Source organism: Hyaena hyaena, unplaced genomic scaffold (assembly GCF_003009895.1).
Source record: "Hyaena hyaena isolate Hyena2069 unplaced genomic scaffold, ASM300989v1 scaffold_251, whole genome shotgun sequence".
Taxonomy (NCBI): Eukaryota; Metazoa; Chordata; class Mammalia; order Carnivora; family Hyaenidae; genus Hyaena; species Hyaena hyaena.
This window is the reverse complement of record NW_024080883.1, coordinates 676,986-698,760: the sequence shown is the minus strand read 5'-3', so window position 1 is coordinate 698,760 and position 21,775 is coordinate 676,986. Positions and strand designations below refer to the sequence as shown.

The following is a 21,775-nucleotide window of genomic DNA, read 5'->3' as shown; positions in this document are numbered from 1 at the left end:
TCATCTTCTGGGATCCGTACCATGGATATCATTTGACTTACATATATGCCACGGGCAGTTCCCTGTCTTCTGCTTTGACATAAATGTGAACCTATGTGGAGCCTACATTGCTAGACAGATTCTATCGTTTAGCCTGTTCAAATTTTACCTACATAAGAGCTTGGCATATCTAACCAGGAAGCACAGAGCATCCCTTGTCTTGAGCATATGATTACAGTTCATTTTGTTTGTCTTTCATATCTTTCCTTCAAGTCTGTAATTGTCCAACTATCTCTAGCTTATAATTTTGCTTATTTTTCATTTCAGTAGCTGATGGAAATTGATCCCTTGGTCATTCTGCAGGAAAACCTCAACTATGATACAGCTGTAAAATTATTTTAACAAGGCTTGAAGCCAAAGACCTATAGCATCACAAAGAATTAAATCATATGATAAAGCATTTATAACAAAATCTGAAGCAAAGAGCATCTATCCAAACCAGTGTACTACAGGACATTTTACCAAGACATTCCTCAAGCCCAGTGCTTTTTGCTCACTGACACTCTTCATTATTGCCAGATGTTTCTAATCACGTTTTATGGTCATTTTGGTTTCTCACATCTAAACCATGGTCTGGTCACTGAACTCAGAATTACCCAAAGGATGGAGGCTTAATGTTCAGTTTCACAGTGGTAATGTTTTTATTGACCTCAGACATTTTTAGGTGAGGTGAACAAATTTTTGCACCAGAGCCCATTTTCATCTGAAGGGGTAGTCATGGTTATGATTTACAACCAGGTGGTGATTTCAGCTGCTCAATATCTGGGAGCTTATTACTTATTACTTCTTATTGTTCAGTTACCTCATATCCAACCATTATTCTGAAGTGATTAGGCTGGAATCCAGCCAAAAATTCACCTGTCACAAACAAGTTCATAACAGAGAAAGAGACCAAAACACTATTATTCTATCTAAACACCCTTACTGATGGGGTTGGTACTATTTTATTCTCCGTGGCATTTATTACCCCCAATCACCAAAAGAACATTGTATTAATGCTTTCATACCCTTAAAGATAAGCATTCAGGCCATCAGATGGCAGGCGTTTTCTTAATTTTGTTTCAGTTTTTCAATTATCATGGCAATTTAGCCCACGTAATTTCTGATTAGTCAGAGAACTTTAAGACATTAGGTCAATATCCAGTAAGTATAGACATTTCCAAACACAAGAATATGTTTTAAACATATTTGAGCCCAGGAGACCTTTCAAGCTCATATGTTCAGGTGTGTTTTCCTTTGCTGTGTCCAGAAGATGGTACCATCCCAGCTCTATACATCAGTCACTCCTCCTCTGTGCTAGAAGGGCTAATGGACATGGTGAAGAGTGATATCGGTCTTTAAAAAGTCTGTCAGTGGATATGCTAGGTGCAGTATACATTGGGCCTGATAAATCCGATCAATTGTAGATCTGGGAAATGGTTCATCATCATTCTAATCAGGCCTAATCCACCATACACTTTAACAGTCTGCATTTATCTAAGTCAAGAATACTTGGCAATTTTTTGGAACCCAAATCATAAATTTATTTAGAAGGCACTCAAAACCATAGTGCAGCCCTTGGTGCTCAACAGTCTAATTTTGGGGATCAGTGAAGAGAAACAAGGCAGGGTGAAACTTTCCAATTCTGCTGGTTCCAGACTGTCCTGTCATCACATGGCCATCCTTCAGTTGTTCCCTTTTAACATAAGCTGATGAGGTTTTAGGTGATCATAGAGATCTACCCTACCAAAAAATCAGACTTACTGGAGACTAGGGTACAGAAGGTCCCTCTGAAATCCTGTAAAGGTAAGGGGAAGATCCTTGCGAAGAGATCCCATCCACCTTAGATGTGCTCTAATGCCTTTGGTATTTTAGATTATAAAAAGAGAGAGGTTTTGGTCAGAATACCACCCCCCCCCCAACACACACATACATATTACCTAACTCACAGCTGAAGAACTGTGCTATTTGACAGCTGGATTCCCCCCTGAGATTCCTATTCAACTCATTATCTTTTAAAATTCAGTTTATTTCTTCCTCCATCCTGGGAATTTGTATAATAATTTGTACACGCCTTGCTACTACCAGACTCCAGCCTTGATTAGGAAAAACTATTTGGGAGATATTTGGCAGAAATATCCAGGCATGGCCTGACTCACAGTTGCTTGCATTATTCATAACAATGAGGAAAGCTTGAGCCTTTGATTCACTGATATTCTTTAAGATGATCACTTTGAATTCTTTGTCAGGCTATTCACAGATCTCCATTTATTTAGAATCTGTTGCTGCAGATTTATTTTGTTCCTTTGAGGTCACGTTTCTGAGTCTTCATGTTCTTTGTAGCTTTGTGCTGGTGCCTGTGCATTGGAAGAAACAGCCACCTCTCCCAGTTTTTATGGACAGGCTTTGATAGGGTCAGAAGACCTTCCTTCACCAATAAGCGCTGATAGAGATTCTGCGTGTTTCTCAAACCTTTTCTATGAATTTGTCTTCTCTGGACTTATGCATATAAATTCCTAATTTCAAGGATTTCTTGGTTTCTTTTCAGGAGCCCATAATTTCTTGCTCCCTTTGGTGTCTGACTGCCATATCAAGATTTAGGACATTGGAGCCACACTCCACTCCTCTTTCTTTTTTCCTATAGAGAAATCTCAAGTTCTTTTGGTTTATTTTTTTCTCCCCAAGCTTGTAGAGCAGTGCTGGGCACAGAAACCATCCTTCTCTTTTCCTTTGGTCTTAGCCGCTGGTTTCATCAGTGCTCTGGGTGAGGCGAGACAGAAACCAGCCCTTCGGGCAGCATGCTGAAAGGTCAAGACATTGCATGCACACTTCCCTCCCTGCCCTGCAGGGAGAGACTATAGTCTAAGACCATCTTGGTGTTGATGCTGTACTGGCTTGGGAGAGGGGTTGATGTGCAGAAAGTGAAATTTCTCTTCTTAGGTGTTTCAACGCAGCTACCAAAGGTTCTACACTCATCTTGAGTACTTCAACTTCTTAACTGGATTTTAGACTTCTCATGAAGGTATTGTGGTGTGTATATCATTGTCAAAATGGTGTCTCTGTGGAGAAATGAGGGCTGAAACTCCCTATTCCACCATCCTGCTGACCACTCCTTACATTTAAAATTTTATAGGGACTGTTTCTACCTTAAAAGACCATCCCCCTCTCACTGGGTTGAAAAAGCAAAACAATCCACTCTTTACATACCTTTCTTTGATTTAGTTACATGATTAGCTCTGGTAGTATATTCAGGGCCAAGATCAATGTTTGTATAAGCATATCGAAAATTTGGCATTGTATTCTTTAGTTTGACTATGGCATCAGTATAGTTGAATGCATTTGTACTCTGTCCAGATAAGAAAGTAACTCATTTGTAAGTGGTCTGACTGATATCCCTCCCAGCATGAGAAAGAAGATGACTACCTGACTTAAGTGTGTATTCTGGACTTCTCCCTTCTGTCCACCTAAAATGAAATTTTGATGCCTGATATTTCACAGATACTTTGCTTCTTCCTGAAGCAGACAGACTGAAAATAGACTGCTATGGATGTTAGTAGATGTAGGGGCCCCTAGCTGGCCCAGTCAATTGAGCATCCAACTCTTGATTTTGGCTCAGGTCATGATTCCAAGGTTGTGGGATCAAACCCTGTCTTGGGCTCTGCACTGACAGCATAGAGCCTGTTTGAGATTCTCTCTCCTTCTCTTTCTGCCCCTTCCTCAGTTGCAGGCTCACTCTCTCACTCTCTCTCAAAATAAATAAATAAACATTAAAAAAAAGTTTTTAAAACTTCTATTTTGAAATAGTTTGGAGTTACAGAAAAGCTACAAAAATAATAAAGTTCTCCACTCTTCACTCAGGTTTTTCAAATATTAACATCTTGTATAATCAGATTTAGGAAAACTAAGAAATAAACATCAACATAATACTATTAAATAAACTACAGATTATTTTTCCTCAGATTTTTCCAGTTTTGTTTCTTTGTTAATATCCTGCTTTCTCAGGGTCCAGTCTAGAATCCCATACTATATTTGTCATGCCACCTTAGTATCCTTCAGTTTGTAACAATTCCTCAGTTTTTATACAGAGCTGCTGTATAATTTTCAACTGATACAAAGGTTGCTTGTGGAAGACAATGAAGCAAAGCTGAGGATGGTAAGCTTGGTATACAGACAATGGAAGGGGTAGGGAAACAGTGAAATTTTTTGAGTGATTTGAAAAGAGATGATTTCAGGAAAGAACCTTACCCAGATGGGCACAGTGGGTTGCAGCAGGTAGGGCAGAATGAGACAGAGCAGAGGCAAATGTGGAGGTTCACGTTGGGGCACAGCCTGGTGTAAGGGAAATGCAGCTTCAGAATGACACAGAACAGGGTTACAGTCTCTCAACTCTGACTTCTCAGCTGTGTCACTTTGGGCAGTTTTCTCAATGGCCTTCAGCCTCAATTGCTACTGCAAAATGTAGATAACGCCTTTATCACAGAAGTGTTTATTGATCCATTCAAAACCTTTGTTGAGTAGCACCATGTGTCAGATAAGGAAAAAAGAGGTATCAGGGATGACTCCAACATATTTGGCCTGAGCAAGGAGTACAGTGTATCTGCCATTCTTGTGACTTTAAATGATATACTGTGTGTAAAAGTCCTGTCGTAGCACTTCGTAAATAGTGGTATGTCAGTATGTGCTAATGTGCCTCAAAAAACTAAGAGCCTGGGCTTAGTTTGTGGCAATGCAATATAAATGAAGCCATCAGCATGAGCTCTCATCAACAGAGAGCAGTCAGGGCTAAAATATATGATTATCTAGAGTATGTAAGTTCTATGAAGGTTCTAAATGCCTTATACTCCCTTAGGTATAAAGGGATGGAGGAGGGACAGACTTATTAGCGGTGATTATATCTGTCAGAATTGTAGCAGAAGATAGATGTACACCCAAGCTGAGTAACTGAGGAGAGTCCAACGAAAGGCAGGAAAAGGAGCAGGTCAGGAGAGAGAACAACATAGAAATAACCCTCTGACAATAATTCTGGCTTTGGTAGAAGGCAGTGTGGAAGGAGCCTAGCTATATATTCTTTTCCCCAATGAAAACTAAAACCAAAAACATTAGCTGCCACCCAGTGCTCTCCATAAAACTTAATGGGGAGAAAAAAGGAAGAAATAATTAATTAATGTAAAACATAACTTCTAATGTCTCTACCTGTGAAGCTGGTCACAGGCTGTGGTTGATAGCTGCAACATCTTTCCTCCAACCCATTACATGCTCCTCTGCCCTCTCCCAGCACCTCAGCAGGGGCTAGTAACACCAAAGACACAAAGAGATGAAGAGACTATCTTTACTATTGGTGAAGCAGGGATATCACAGGTAAAGGGGACTTGAGAAGTCATGGCTTGAAGAAGAGGGGTGGAGGTTTCCTGGTTGGGGTCATGGTTTTATTGCCTTCATGGTACCCAGACTCAGACCTCACCTCCTTTACATAGATGAGGAAGCAGCAATGGGCAGTGTACATCCTACAGGATTGCACTGCGGGGCACACGGTTTCCCCTTGGACATCCCAGGAGCCACAGGCATAGGCACAGGAGCAAGCCCTCCCCAATTATCCTTTCCCTCCTCCCTTTGGGTGGGGCAGAAACATCATGGGATTAGACTGGGAGGAGGAAATGGAAGACACGAAAGAGGAAGGAGGTGATATGGCAGAGTACTGGGCGAAAGGAAAGGCTGGAGGGGGACGGTTAAGGAAGAGGGAAAGGAGTGGAAAGAAACCTCAGGTCTCTAAGTAACCCCTTGGGAGGGAGGGATGGAAATGATGGATACTGGAGTTATGATCCAACCCAATGACATTATAATCTTGAGTTTGGAGACAATCTGCTGGTACAGTAATGTGTTGGCAGTCTGAGCACAGGTGCGTGAGGAAAGGCATGGGATTAGCAAGCATTGCCGTCTTCATATAATTACTTACGTGAGAGGCAGGACAGATTTTTTTCATTAGTGACACTGCTACAGAAGAGCTGTTTCATGCAGTCTGAGGGCTTACATTATATAGGAGAGACAAAAAGGTAGGACAGGACGCACTCCGGCCAGCCCCCAACCCCCAATCCCACATCACCCTTCTGCTTATAGTTGTGTACTGCTGGATAAATTACAGAACTTGTATACGCCTCAGTTTTCTCTTCTGTATAATGGAAATAACAGTATTTCCTCATAAAGTTATAGTGAGAAGTTTATAAAATAATAACAGAATGCATAGCAGTGCCTAGCACATGCTAAGTGCTCAAGAATGTTACATGTAGACTTCATCACTGAGTCACTAAAAGCTCTAAGAGCCCATTAGGCACATCGAAGGCAGGGGGTTTGGGTGTAAATCTTCCAGTTAGAGGTTGCCATCTGGAGATGGATTAGGAAATGGAACAGAGTCAATTAGTAGGATTGAGAATTTGGGATATAACTGCCCCCACCTCCATTATTAGTCAGCCAGCTCACCCAGAGCTATTCTTACCTTTTCATCTGCCGAAGTGTCAGCAGCACTGAGAGCGTCACCTAAGCTCATGAGTTGGAAGGGGGGAAGAGAAGGAGATGAACAGAGGTCTTCATCCTGATGGAAGACAGTGTCCTGCCATGAGAAAAAAAATGGAGAGAAGATGAAAACAATTTGGGGTCCAGTGGGGAGACGTGGGAAAGGACAGCTGGACCGCAGCCAGACTAGGGAGAGGTGGAGATGTCAGGGAAGAGAGCTCCGCATCAGGCTTACTTACACAGGCAGGTTTAAGAAAGGGCTGCCAAGGTTGGGAGTGCAGGGATGCTTTTCAACATGGCAGCATGTGACGAGAGTATTTCCTCCCCTCCACCAACAAACACAGGCTGTACTTGGGATCTAAGGCAACCAAAAAGGGTTAAGCTTTCAGAAAGAGGCTGAAACAATCTCCATTGTGTCAAGAGAGGGACCAGCTGCCTTTTCTCTGATTCTCTGCTGGGGAAGTCTTTCCATCTCTCTCTTTCCCCCACCCCACTGTTTTTGGCAGTCCCATAAGCCTGGCCTCTGGTTTGCAGGAATTGCCAAATCTGCTGACATCTCTCATTACAGACCTTTTGTTCATTCCTTCAACTGGAAGAGACAGAAAGATTTGGTCTTAGGACTCTAGTTGTCATCTGCTCAGATACTATTACATTATCCTTGACTAATTCTGTCTGTGGGACACTAACAAAAATCCCAGCTGGTAGAAGCTTAGAATTGGAATGGAACCTCCATGAATGAAATAATTTTTGCCTATTTTAGCCACCAACGAATCCCATTGCTGATCACACAGAAGTCAATAAATGTAAAAATGAATGAATACAAACATTGATTATTTATTTATGAAGAAATGAGGTTTCAGTGATTCTATACTTTGTTCAGATAATCTGTTCTGGCAGCTTCAGATTCTTTCCCTGCTTCTTCATCACTATCCTTGTGGTTTATCCTCAAAAATCACAAGATGGTTGACTAACTTCATGGTCACAGCTTCAGACCTCATCTTCTCACACCCAAATCCAAAGCAACAAAATTGTCAGGGACAGTTTTGAGTCTCCGTTTTTCATCTAGGAAGCAAACTCTTTCTCAGAGTTTATATATAATTAATAATTTTATTATTATTAATAATGTAATTATAATTACACTATAATTATAAATTATAAATATATTTATAATATATTAATATATATTATTTATATATTATATTTATATATATTATTATAGTGTATTTATATATTTATATATATATATATACACTTGGGATTTTATATTCTGTGTAATGAGAAGTCACTAGAATGTGTAATTTGGACAAAAATTTGACATGATTTTGGTTTCTATTTTCAAATACTCATTCTTCTTGCCATAAGTAGGGGTATTGAGTTATTATTACACTGATTAAAAGCACACAATTGAACAAACATCCATAACACTGATAAGTAATAAACACCAATGGTATATTTTGGAAATGTAATTCTTAAATGAGAGAGATGGAGCTGTTTTTTTTCCCTTGAGTAATTTATTTATCCATGAATAAATAATCCTAGAGAGAGATGAAATTTAGAGCCAATATATTTTTCTTTTCTTTTCATATTTATAAGCTTTGAGATAATTACTTCATAATTAAGTATGTAGGAAGGGAAAAAATTATATTATAGTAATATCATTCAATTTGTTTGAATTCCTTTTGAGTTATTTGTTAAAAATCATACTGAAACTTATTAGTAAAATTATTTTTGGTGGTCTACCAGTTGATACCTGGATGATACCCTCTTTTGATATTGCACCAAACACTGAAAGTCCTGCAACTTGTGAAAGGACTTGCTACCCAGTCACCGGATCACTCAACATTGGTGCTGGTATTTTGGATCATTCCTTTCCATTCTGCAGATATTTATATCCCCTTGTGATGAGTTATGGTAAGGTTCAATGGCAGGTAAATGCTGTCTTTTTGTTTTGCTATGGGGGAGAAAGACAATGGCAAATTAATCACTTTGATCAAAATAGATCTTTGACACATAGGTTTAGGAAACCATATACAAACAAGCCAGAAATCTAGAAATTTATTCTTTCAAAAGTACCCGTGCCTTCCTCCACCTTGAAAAATCTGCTGGCACTTAGTTTGGAACCCACTGTTCTATTCAGTGAGCCTCATAGGACATGCATGTTATTTTCTTTCCCTGTACTTCTATGGCCAAGCAAAATGTCTGGCATAGTCATTGTCCTTTTGCTAAACAATGAGGGAACAGGAGGCTGGAATATCAATCTCAGTTTTCCCCATTCTCCCCATATTTTTACTGATCCTTGCTTAGATGGAGTAATTGGGACACTGGAGAAATTTTCTGGCTAGAGGAATTCTAAACCAGGAACTGTAATATCAAAAATACAAACACAGAGAGACACAAAAAAAATTGTCTTTACTACCCAAGAAGCAGGTTGCAACAAATGAAAGGGACAGGTTGAGTCAGGTTTCCTATTTGGTGTATAGTTTCATTACAGTCATTGTCACACAGTTGGGTCCTCATCCTCCTCCCCCTCAGGTCAGGTGGCAGCAGCGGGCAGTGGTCCAGTCTATAGTGCTGCACTGGCAGTGGCACGTGGTTTCCCCCCGGATATCCCAGGAACCGCAGCCATAGCCACAGGCACAGCCGGTGACAACCATTCCTATATGGACACATGAGACACAGATGTCAGAACCCTTTGCAAAAGATGAGACACAGATGTCAAAAACCCTCGGATTTTGAGAGGAGAGAGGTGCATGCCTACCATTTTCCATATCTGTGCAGCTCAGGTGTAGCTATAAGTTTTGTGGGACTAAAAGCTAATTTGATTTTGAGAGTCCTCTTTAAGGAAAAAATTACAAAAATCACCAAAACAAACTTAGGTATAGGGTCATGGAAGAGGCCTGTGAAAGTGAAGGGCCTGGGCATTCCTTTCTATAGATTCATGATATAGTTACCTCTATGCTGTCCCTACTTACCAAAACAAGCGAGTAGATCAGGAAAGAAAGATGAAGGACAGGGGAATGGTAGGTGACAGATCATAACAGGACAATGAAAAGAGGGAGAGCTGGTATGTGAGGTCATGAAGGGGAGGTGGTAAGGGAAGAGACAGAAACCCAAGTGCCCTCAGTAGCACCGTTAAGGGAAACAATGGGCAAGAGATCACTGGGAACCAGAGGTTAAAACTCAGCTTCAGGCTAATACAAGGCAAGGGGAAGGTGTAGGTGCCAGGGGATGGATGAGGAGGGCACAGGGCATCTTACCATTCCTCCTCATGAAGTTACTTACCCGCAGGGCAGGAAGACAGTCTGCCTGAGCTAAAGATACTGGTACATGAAATCTTCTTTGCTGGGATGGTATTTAACTCTGAATAGGAGAGAAGAAGGGGTATTGCCTATGATATCTGTCTCCCATAATCCCCTTCCAAATCTCTTTTACCTCAGAGGTGTCACTGTGTCCATAATCATGATACTCACTAGGTTTTAAAGTTTGGTTTTCTCATCTATAAAATAAAGTAATAGTTGTACTTACTTCATAAAGTGGAAATTAAGTGAGGTCATCACTGTAAATTTTTGCATTATATCTCATTCATAGTGAGTGTCCATAAATTATAACTATCTGCATCCTCATTACCATCATCATCAGGCTCATTATCATCAGGGAAACCTGAAATTTTAGCCAGGAGTCCAATGGGATATGGGAGTAGAAAAAGCCCTGGTTGGAAGATTAAGCTTGAGTAGACTTAATAGGAGCTGGAAGCTGGGGATGGGACTGAGAAGAAGTTAGGTTTAGGAATAGGTGGCATGATCAGGGGTTCTCTCCCACTCCCTGCCCTCAGTCAGTTACCTAAGCCAGTGAGAGCTTCTTTTATCTTTTTATCCACGATGGAGTCCAAGGAACACTGAGCATATCCTGGGATCATCAGCTGGAGAAGGAGGATGAGAATGAGAAGGAAGCAAGAGGTAGGCTTCATCCTGTAGAACAGCAGTGTCCTGGGGCTGGGAGGAAAGATAGAACACTGAGATCTCTGAGCTCCACTATGGTCAAAAAGGAAGGGGAAAGATGACACGAAGAGTCTTAAGAGAGAACAGAAAGGAGAAAATCAGTGCCAGTATGGAAGAGTCTGGATCTCTCCAAGCTGTTTGAAGAATCAGGGAGAATGGCTGCAGAGAAATCACTCACAGATGAGTTCAGAAGAAGTCTGCAAAGGCTGGCCAGGAAAAGATATTTTATACCCTGTGGTAACTGACCTAGGCACCTCTCAACACCTAAGAAAACACATACGTACAAACACATGCCCTAGTACAATTTCAAAGAACTGCTTGCTTGGGTGTGACACACAACTGTGATAAACTTCAGTGAGTCCGTGATAAGCAACAGTTGCCCTTGTTCTGGTTCTCTGCCAAGGGGAGTCCTCCCGCCTTTGTATTCTTCCCTTCCTTCCTTCTTGGCAACCTGATAAGGCCGTCACCTGAGCCTTCTGTCAACTGCCCCATATAATACATCTCTTGTTTGATCCTTCATCATCAAGAGGTGACTTTATGGTCAGCTGAGTGAGGGCCCTATCTGTCACCTGTTTAGACATCATTTTATTGTCCCTGAATAATCTAGTTTGTGAAAAAGTAACCGAAAACATGATTAGCACTGGTTTGCAAACAAGGAAGTATACTATTTACTTAACCAGAAACATAGTGTTTGATTAAAGGTTCTTATTACAGATCAAGCCTGATCTCTTCCCTTTTTTTCTACTATCCTTAGTTCATTGGATTTTCATCCTTGATCTTCTCTTTTCATAGGCCCAAGGTAGCAGGTATCACATCTTCAGTCAAGAGTTCCCTCTTGTCCAGCAAAAGAGCAGATGCAGGATTGAAATGCAAGAGAGGCTAATGTCCAGGAGACAAGAGCCCTGAGTAAGAGTCCTTGCTCCATTTTTATTAGGATCAGAAGGCTTACAAGAATGATAGACGTGCACAAAGAGACAATGAAATCGTGAACATTAACTTATGGGCGTGAGGGAAAGGGAGTTTTGAAGATATTGGTGTTAGGGGTTTGGGTCAATACAAAACAAAATCCCGGCACTGGGCAGATGGTTGTTTACAGCAGACATGAGGCGCCACCTCTGTTTACCTAAACTTGCCTAGGGGAAAAAAAAGACAGAAAATGGTACCTCAGGGTCAGCTTTCTTTTGCTAATTGGCTCAGCTTTGGGCAACTGGGATCTATAGCCCTATCTGCCTGTTTTTGTCCTTTGTTCCTGTGAAAGCAGCTTTCTGCTATTGTACTAAATTGAGCGGCACTTCCGCCCTGAATACCTAATCTTGTTTACCTAATCTTGGATGTTTTCATCCTGAGATTTCCTATTCCTACACCTTTATCCTATACTGAGGGCTTTTGCCTTGCTTACCTAATCTTGTTTACCTTATCTTGGATGCATTCATCCTGTGGCTTTCTATTACTTTATGCCTTGTTAACCCATCAGTGCAAGCTCAGGGAATTCCTAAACTTATTCCCCACAGAAAGGAAAGTCTAGGGTAAGACCATTCTCTTCTGGAGGCTTTGCCATTTTAGTTTGGAAGCAGATTTCTCTCTAGAAACTCAAGAAGATTTCCCCTGATATGTCATTTTTCAGTTCTGGGTCATATGACCTCCTTTTACATCATTAGTGGCTGAGAAACTAAGTGGATCTCTACAATCCCTTATTTAAGATCATTGGACCCATATATGATACAGTCTCCAGGATGGATCACATGGTCACCAGGATTTAATCCCATGATTCAAAAGCTAGATGAAGAAGCAGAGAATGGCTGTTGGATGACCACTCTTGGAGGCTGTCAGGTGAGGAAGCCTGGCTATACTTTTGCTGTGACCAGCCTCACTGTTCCTTTCCTTAAAGATGCCCCCTGAGGAACAGCTATGTCTTCTACCTATGTCTCTCGGGAAACTTTGAGAAGGGGCTCAATGATATCAGCAAAAAGGCAAGGATGCTTCCTTAATTCCCTGATAAGGCTTGAGGAAATAAAAGAAAAATAGAGAACACAAAAGAGCACAGGCTTGGATTTGGTATAAAAATTGGGTAGATTAGTTCATTTGTTAACTCAATAACTATAGAGTTTCTCTATACTAATTCCATTTCTGGTGACTCAGCAGTGAGCAATACAGGCAAGGTTTTTGCCCTCTTGAGACTATACTCTAAGGTGGAAAATAACTATACAATATGTTAGATACTGAAAAGTGCCCTGAAGGAAAGAAATGAATGTAAGGCAATTGGATATGCTTCTTTGTTGTTGTATATAATGCAACGTGTTCAGGGAAGATATCTCAGAAAAGATGACTTGTAAGCAATGAAGATGCGTGGTGTAAGCCATAGAAAAAGCTGGGACAAATGTTTTGGGCTAAGGGGCCAGCAAGTATAAAGAGTCTAAGGCAGGCAGGTGCTTGGTGTGTTGAAGGAGTACAACAAAAGCAGTGTGTCTGAAGGGAGCAAAATGAGTAAAGGAAAGAGAAGTAAGAAAAGTGGTCAAAAACACAACTGGGACCAGGCTGCTTATACAGCACTTGTCAACCAACATAAGGGCTCTGGGTTTATTGTAAATTTGATGGGAAATTATTGGAGCATTCTGCTTAGGGATGGAGTTATTTATATAAGATCATTTATATTTTATAAAGCTTACTAAGGCCACTGCTGTGGAAGAGTCTAGAATAAAGCAAGTAAGCAAGGAAACCAAGCAGCAAGCTCTTATAGAATTCCAGATCTCCAATGGTAGTAAGGGCAGGAGTGAGAACTGGGTAGACTTTGGTTATATATAGCAGGTTGAGCCTATTAGGGTTTACTGATGTACTGGGTGTGGGGTAAAGGAGGAATAGAGTAGTGAAAGGTCAAGATTATAGTGAAGGGTGATGCCATTTACTAAAATGGGGACCCCTGGGGAAAGCGTGGATAATGGAAAGAACATTAAATCATATTTGGTCATGGTCAATTTAATATGCCTATTAGACATTCAGGTGGAGCTGTGACATAGGAATTGGGTATATACTTCTGGAGTCTGGGGGAAAGGTGAGAGTTGAAGATATAAATTTGAGAGTTATCAACCCACAGATGAATATAATAGCCTAGACAATTTAATAAGAGAAGTGAAAACTTTTTTAAAGGAGCCAGGTAAAGAAATCAACTGGAAAGTAGATGACCAGAAGAACATCAATTAAAGATGAGTTGAGTGCATTGACTACTGGGTTTGTTGAGAACCACAGGGAAACAAAAGAGAACAGGATCACAAGACAATGTGCTTGGGTTACAGTGAGCCTGGGCAACATAGACAGTAACAATGCCCTTTGGGCAACACTTGTAGTTAGTGGCATATTTGTCAAATTTGTCTAGCATATTTGACACCTGGAGGGCATCACTAGAACACTTCTCTTCTCTATATATTTTTCATATGTACATATTTACATTCTCTACATCTTTACTATTTCTAGTAACTATGTAATGATCAATAATAATCATTATTTCTTTATTCATTTTCTAGTTTTACAACAAACAAAAACTGTGAAAAAGACCAAATGTTAATTTTAAAGCTATTGTTTATATTCAGCATAATATTTTTGTGCACTTATCAGACAAAAAATATTATACCACTCAGTTTGTATTCACTTTTTGAATTTAAAAATTTTTTGAATGTTTATTATTTTTAAGAGAGAGGCAGAGACAGAGAGAGAGAGAGACAATGGGCAAGGGAGGGGCAGAAAGACCCCTATGTGTGCTCCTCAAACTCATGAACCATGAGATCAGGACCTGAGCTAAAGTTGGACACTCAGCTGACTGAGCCACCCAGGTGCCCTGAATTAAAATTTTTAAATGCAATTAAACTCCACATAATCAGATAGGGTGACCAAATAGAGATAATTTAAATCTGTAAATAAAATAATTTTTAGTTACAATCACTGAGCTATCATTGCTTACTTAAATTATCCTGTTTAACTGCAGGAATGTATAGTAAGATAGGAGTTATAAATTCAAAGGCAAATTTGAATGTTTCTGGTGTTATGAAATTATCTTAAAAATTGAAATGAAGACATATAAAATACCCCTAGTTAAGTAGAAGGAAGAATAAAGATAAGAATAGAAATAAATGAAATAGAGACTAAAAAATAAAAATAAAAAACTGATGAAATTAAGAACTGGTTCTTTGAAAAGATAAACAAAATTGATAAGCCTGACACATAAATAAAAAAGAGAGAGCAAGAGAGAGAAGACCTAAATAAATAAAATTAGGAATGAAAGAGGAGAAGTAATAAAGTAATTAGAAGTAAATAATAGAGCTTCTCTTTTTATTAAAATTTTCTCATTCTGTAACATTTTGTGTTTTAATGTTTTATAGTAAACTTATTTGTACATGTTTACAGTTTATAAATTGCATTTGAATGTATGTTTAACTTTTAAAAACTCATGGTGCTTCTGAATAAAATAGTAGGAGACCAGAAAAACCAATAACCACAGGAAGTTTGCAGATCTCTTGAACACAAGTTTCTAGCTCTATTTTTGGCTAGAGTTAGTTCTCGGATGAGGCATGGAAGTGCTGCTATTTCATCTTATGGATTCATATACTGTAGACAGTACATGAAAAACCATTCAAGTTGATTTTAGATGTAAAAACTGAAATGCAAATAAAAATAGAGAGTCTGACTTTGGAAAACAGTTTGGAGGCTCCTCAAAAAGTTAGAAATTGAATTACCCTACAATCCATCAATTGCACTATGAGATATTTACCCAAAGTTACAAACACACTAATTCAGAGGGATATGTGCACCCCAATGTTTATAGCAGCATTATCCACAATAGCCAAATTATGGCAACAACTCAAGCGTCCATTGACAGATGAATGGATAAAGAATATATATTATCCAGCCATAAAAAAAAAAAAAAAAAAAAAAAAACCTTGCCATTTGTAACAACATGGATGGAGCTAGATTGCATAATACTAAGTGAAATAAATCAATCAAAGAAGGACAAATATCATATGATTTCACTTCTATGTGGAATCGAAGACATAAAACAAATGAGCATAGGGAAAAAAATGAGAGGCAGGCAAAACAAGAAACAGACTCTTAACTATAGAAAACAAACTGATGGTCACCAGAGGGGAGGTGGGGATAGGTGGGTTAAATAGGTTATAGGGATTAAACAGTGCATTAGTATTGATGAGCACTGGATATTGTATGTGTTGAATCACTAAATTGTGCACTTGAAACTAATATTTCACTGTATGTTAAGTAACTGGAATTTAAATAAAAACTTTAAAAAATTGAGCTGCTGACCCACCCTGAATAGAGATCAGTCATGGGTTCTCTTGGAGATAGGGCCATACATCCCTCAAAAATTATCTTGGAATCTGCTCAAGTGTTGCATAGGTACCTGATTAAAACTGCAGAGTTCTACACCATCAAGCAGAGAAAAAATTGGTACTATAAAACTTGATTTGATTCTGTCAATTAGCTGTGAAACCATAAAGTCTCTTCACTAATCAGGGTTCTAATCAGGTTCAAGTCAGTTATAAGAAGAGAATTTGATGGGGCACCTTGATGGCTTAGTTGGTTAAATATCGACTTTGACTCATGTCATGATCCCATGGCTTGTGAGTTTGAGCCTCAAGTTTGGCTCTGTGCTGACAGCTCAGAGCCTGGAGCCTGCTTCAGAGTCTGTGTCCCTCTCTTGCTCTGCCCCGCCCCAGCTCATGCTCTGTCTGTCTGTCTGTCTCTCTTTCAAGAATAAATAAACATTAAAACAAATAAATAAATATTAAAGAAGAAAATTTGCATTGCAGTGTCCAAAAAGAGTATCCCAGAGTGGCTCACTGAATTTATTTGTCCAGAAGGCCAATAATTAGACCATCTAGGTTCTTTGGATGCTGGAAATGTCTAATAGACAACAGTATGTTGTTGGCATTTGTTGTAAAGTTACTTGTGGTAATGCTTGGCTAACAAACTTAACTGTTGGGAAGGACAAAAGCAGAGGTGAGAGAGATACTAGGTGGAGATTATTGCAGATCCCACACTGGGGAGGAGATAATAAAAGAAGAGGATCTGGAGGAGAGAATAGAAAAGAGGTAATGAAAAGAAAGGGGGTAAAGCATGGTGAAGGCTAGAGGAGGCACAGACATGTGGATTTTCCTGAACGTAGACAGAGTTTTGGTGGAGTGGTTTAAAGGTGACACAGGTCAAGGTCAAGTCTGCATTATTAGATTCACCTTGGGATCACCTCTAATGGCAGCCATCCTAGTTTGCTTTCTTCTCCACTTGTTATTTTATCTCTCTGTCCCTGTGTGCTAGCTAAAGAGAAGCAATGGAGGATTCCACGGTTCTGATTCAGGAAGGGGGTGGATCTAGGAGGAGATTGACGGGAGCCCCTGTAAAAAAGGAGAGACCTGTGGAAACTGCCAACTGCCCAAGAGGAGGCGGTAAAAGGTAGAGGGCTATTGAAAGGTCTTTTGGTGGGGTCCTGGGTGGCTCAGTTGGTTAAGCATCTGACTCTCGGTTTCTGCTCAGGTCATGGTCTCTAGTTGATGAGTTCAAGCCCTGAATAGGGGACTCTGTGCTTGTTAGGGATTCTGTCTCTGTCTCTCCCATGCTTGTTCTATCTCTCTCTCTCTCAAAATAAATAAACTTAAAAAAATAAAAAATAAAAGAAATATCTTTTGGTAGTATCTCACCTGCTGTAATTCTAGGAGTACATGCTCAGCCATTGGATTCTTCAATGAATGCTTTTTTTGAAAGAACCTCAGATTGTCTGTTGGTGAAATGGAGTGTAGGGTGAGTCAAGATCCACTATAACTCCTGAAGTTTAGGAACTATGTACCCTTTAATTCTTTAAGTTGTAAGAGGGCAGCTGAACTGATGAGAGACAAACTGAGAAGCCTCAGTATGTCTATCTCTCTATATATATGTGTATGTAGACAGAAAAAAATCTTATTAAAAATAAATTTACGTACATTTTAATGACATGATTATGGTTGTGCTGTATGATATTGGTGATATCTGATAAGCAGCTGATAAACATGACAAACATAATAAATACAGCTTTCTAAAACCAGGTTTCTGGTTTTTGCCTTCTATTCATTTGGCCACCTATAATACACTTCTATGTTGATGGCATTTCTTGATACCAGGCTCTAATTCCTATCGTAATCTCTGAATTAAGTCTAACTGGTAAATAAATCATCTTCATGTATCCAGGAATAGAACATGGGATTGGGAAACATCTGGTTAGTTGCTGATTTGAGATTTCTGGAATTTGAACTGGTCACTGGGAGAAGGAAAGCAAATTTATAAAGGGGACAAAGAGGTTCCTGAAAGTAGAGTAACCAAGACTCCAACACATTCACTTTGAAGTTTAAACTCCTTAGAATCTCATGTTTAGAATGATATTTTGGGACTTAAATAATTCTTTAAATTCAAAATTTGGGGATTGAGATGGTCCTGATTGAGTTTTGCTAACACAAGAGGACCTGAGATCCCAAGTGATGACCCGTTATTAAGGAGGAGGGAGTGTGGGCTGAGTAACCTGGGCTTCATGCCAGAGATCAGAGACTCACAGTGGAAGATTGTTTCTGGAAAAGCATGTGGCTGAGCCTGGAATCCTTTTTGGTGTTAGTCATGATGTGAGAACAAATACAATCTGGGAGATTCTGGATTGGAGGTGCCTTGCTTTAAGTTATGCTTTGGGAAAAAAAGTCATATTTTCTGGCTTATTCTTAATGATGAGACAAGTTTAATGCCACAAATGTTAAAGTGTAAGGCTGTGTAAGTGTAAGTCACTGTGGATACACCATAGGTTCATAGTCTAAATAATTAGATATCATTAGGTGTCTCTTCTCTTCCCAGTTGTTTCTCTTCCCTAACATTTGCTAGATTTTAAGTTGCTTGGGAACAAGAATCATTACTTAATACTTCTCTATATCTCTAGTACCCACAGAGTATTTGCCACATGGCAGATACCAATGGTTGTTGGTTGGCTGAATAAATGAATGGGTGAATATTGGCCAATGAATTTATTCTACCTTTTTATCTGGTTCTATTTTGCTTCAAGTTGAGGACGAAACTAGAGTCTCTTGTGCTATTGAAATATACCATGCTGTTGAAATATGCCGTGAGGTTTCAAGATCTTTTGTTAATTTTTTAAGGATAATTACTGAGTTTTGGTGGAAAAGAGTCAACCCTGGCATATACCAAATGCAGTAATGGGTTGCCCAGTCTCCCTAGTTCTTATACCCCATGTTCTACACTGACATCCAGCCAATATTAATTTTCTAAACCTCTCTGATCCATCCCTGCTCATTAAATTAATTCTAGCTTTCTTTTTTCACCTCTACCTTCTCTTAAGCACATAATTTTTTTCCTTTCTTTTCTTTTTCTCCCTGCCTCTCCCTTTCTTCCTTCCATCCTTCCTTCCTTCCCTCCCTCCCTCCCTTTTCCTTCCTTCCCTTTTCCTCTTCCCCACCAGACCTGGTCTCTTTGACTCATGAGACATAATTATTTTATCACTTTTAAGTGCTCACATTTGTAGTAAACTACTTACCTATAGGAAAAAGAGATGAATATAATGACTATTAAGGAAAGTGCTTTCTATTAAGACTCCTTCTTCTCCATTCTTTCTTCTTGATACCCCCAGAGGGAGAGACAAGCAATAGACTGGGTTGGTAAGAGAAAATGGAAAAAATGTTTAACATTATTGACAATGATATACAAATTAATATAATTATGAATGTCAATATTTACCTCTCAGATTCACCAGAGTTAATGAAAAGAGAGAAACAGTGATTTCTTATATTTCTCTGCTGAGAACATAACATTAACTTTTTTATGGGAGGTCATTTAGCAAAATATCACAAAATTTTAAAATATATATTTCTTTTGACCTAGCAATTTTACTTTATGGACTTAACCTTAAGGAAATAGTCAGAGATATGCACAGAGATTTATATGAAAAATTTCACTACATGATTATTTATAGTAGTAAAAATATTTGCAATACATAATTAAATTATGGCCTATTAAATAGGAGATATTAGGTACATTATAAGGAAATGCTCAGGACATACTGTTGGGCTATAAAAATCAGGGAACAAAACAGTGTGTATCTTTTGACCTGATGTAAAGATGTATAGAAAAATGTTGGGCATACAGGCGATGATGTTAATAGTCATTCTCTTGGGGTGGTGGGATTAAGGCTGATTTTGATTTCCTTATTTATTGTTATTGATACATTCTGCTTTTTCCATGGTTGTACTGTTTTACTTTTTTAAATCATTTTATTTTATTTTTTATAATTTTATGTTTTGTTTATTAAATTTTTTAATTCTCATATTAGATAACATACAGTGTAGTCTTGGCTTCAGGAGTAGAATCCAGTGATTCATCACTTAATAAAACACCTACTGCTCATCCCAACAAGTGCCCTCCTCAGTTCCTATCACCCATTTTTCCCACATCCATAAACCCTCAGTTTGTCCTCTGTATTTAAGAGTCTCTTATGGGTTGCCTCACCGTAGAAGTTATCTGTGGCAGATGGAGGTGAAAAGAGCAGCAATTCCTGCATACATGTCTCTTTGACTTCGCTGTGCCTCCTAGCAAGAGACAGTCTATTTCCCCACCTCCTAACTCTGATCTGGACTTGTGACTTGCTTTGACCAATGGATGTGCCAGAAATAACATACAACTTCTGAGGTTAGGCCATGAGAAGTCTGTGGCTTCCACTTTGTTCCCTTGAAGTGCTGCCCTGAAACCACCATGTAAGGAAACCAGTCTAGCCCACTAGAAGATAAGAGGCCTCACCGAGGAGAACTGAGGTCCCCCAGTCAACAGCCAGGGCCAACTGCCAGACATCAGTGAAGGAGTCAGAGACTCTCTCCAGATGAATGCAGCAAAATAAGTGAGCCCAAGTGAGTCTAGCAGAAAAAGCCTTCTCATCAACCCACAGAAACATGAAAAATAATAGATCATTGTTTCAAGCACTGAGTTTTGGAGTGAATTTCTACTCAGAAATAGATATGAAAGAGCACTATAACCAGTAATTTAAAAAATGAAGTCATAGGCTGGCTGTGGTTGTCAATCTAGTTTTCAAGGATCTTAAAAATATTGCCTCAGAAATGTAAATGGAAGCATTATGGCTGCCACAGTATTGTTTACATTTTGGAAGACTGGTGAGAAGACTGTGGTGGTCTGCAATGGGTCAGGAAATAGGTAGTAAGTTTTTTTGTTTTTTTTTTTTGTTTTTAAGAAGTGTGGCTTTTCCTCACTGAAAGAGCACAGTGTCTCTAGAGTATCTGAAGATGGCTCAAAATGGTCCCCTAGCTGGCTGTCAGCAAATCCTTGGATCCTCCTTCCCATGAGTGCTGCAGAAGGGAGTGCTTGGCCAAATTCCCACGTGTCTTTCACAACTTTCTTACCCAGTGGAACCTCCAGGGGTGGAAGAGGAGAGTGCCATACTATTTTTGAAGATATTCTCAGAACCTTTATTTCTTGTCCATAGAAATAAGGAATATTAAACAGAAATGGTACAAAAGTCTCTGTTAACTATTTCTTCTGATGTCTATATGAGGAAATTTCCAAGATATCTTCCCAATACTTCAGCCCTTAGTCATCCACTCCATTCATTATAGCCATGAAAACTTGAAGATAAGTCTCATGAATCTGTCTCAGATGTTAGCCTGAGTTCATCAGTAGAGTGTTAGAGATACCAGGGCCTTTGGAGATGATCTAATTCTACCCCATCATTCAAAGGACAACACAGTCTAAGACCGAGACAACTATTGTGGCTTACTTCAGGTCACCAATGAACACCTTTGAAGGCGCAGAGCTGGGAGCAAACCTAGGCCTCTCTGCTCCCATGCTTTGTACTCTATGTGATGTTGGCCTACTTCTTCAAGCCTAAATGAAATCAGAGATGTGGGATGAGACATTGCCTTTGTTAATTTTAGGTGCATTTCACATTTCAGTGGGACTGTTGGTTATAAAACAGGGATGTCCAGAATGTAATACAGCCAAAATGTTTTATGCAATAATATAATTAAACCATAAAAAAATAGCAAAGTGATTCTTTTCTCTGGATGCAAGGATGCTTGAGACCACCAAGAATGAATGCTGTTTGGATTCAGTGGCACAGGTTGTAATCTCTGCAGCAAAGCTGCTTCCAAAGCCAGATGTCTGGTGATGGCTGCTGACTCTCTCCTCTCCTACTGGGTAATGGATATTAATTATAATACCAA

General features: G+C 39.3%; 1 protein-coding gene across 1 annotated transcript; it reads right to left on the bottom strand.

Annotated features, from left to right (window-relative positions):
• Nucleotides 1-9,053: 9,053 nt before the first annotated feature.
• RETNLB (resistin like beta) lies at nucleotides 9,054-16,874 on the bottom strand. The gene is made up of 4 exons (XM_039244966.1): nucleotides 16,760-16,874; nucleotides 10,366-10,517; nucleotides 9,808-9,885; nucleotides 9,054-9,181 (listed from the first exon to the last, which is right to left on the bottom strand). Exons 2-4 carry the CDS (start codon nucleotides 10,490-10,492, stop codon nucleotides 9,054-9,056), a joined length of 333 nt encoding a protein of 110 aa, XP_039100897.1. The 5' UTR covers nucleotides 10,493-10,517; nucleotides 16,760-16,874.
• Nucleotides 16,875-21,775: the final 4,901 nt, after the last annotated feature.

Excerpts from the sequence above, each read along its gene's own strand:
- RETNLB (XM_039244966.1), bottom strand. The coding sequence starts at position 10,492 with ATGAAGCCTACCTCTTGCTTCCTTCTCATTCTCATCCTCCTTCTCCAG. Across the intron at positions 9,886-10,365 it reads AGAAGCTCTCACTGGCTTAG|AGTTAAATACCATCCCAGCA; the intron begins GTAACTGACTGA and ends TCTCCTATTCAG. Across the intron at positions 9,182-9,807 it reads ACTGTCTTCCTGCCCTGCGG|GAATGGTTGTCACCGGCTGT; the intron begins GTAAGTAACTTC and ends GTGTCCATATAG.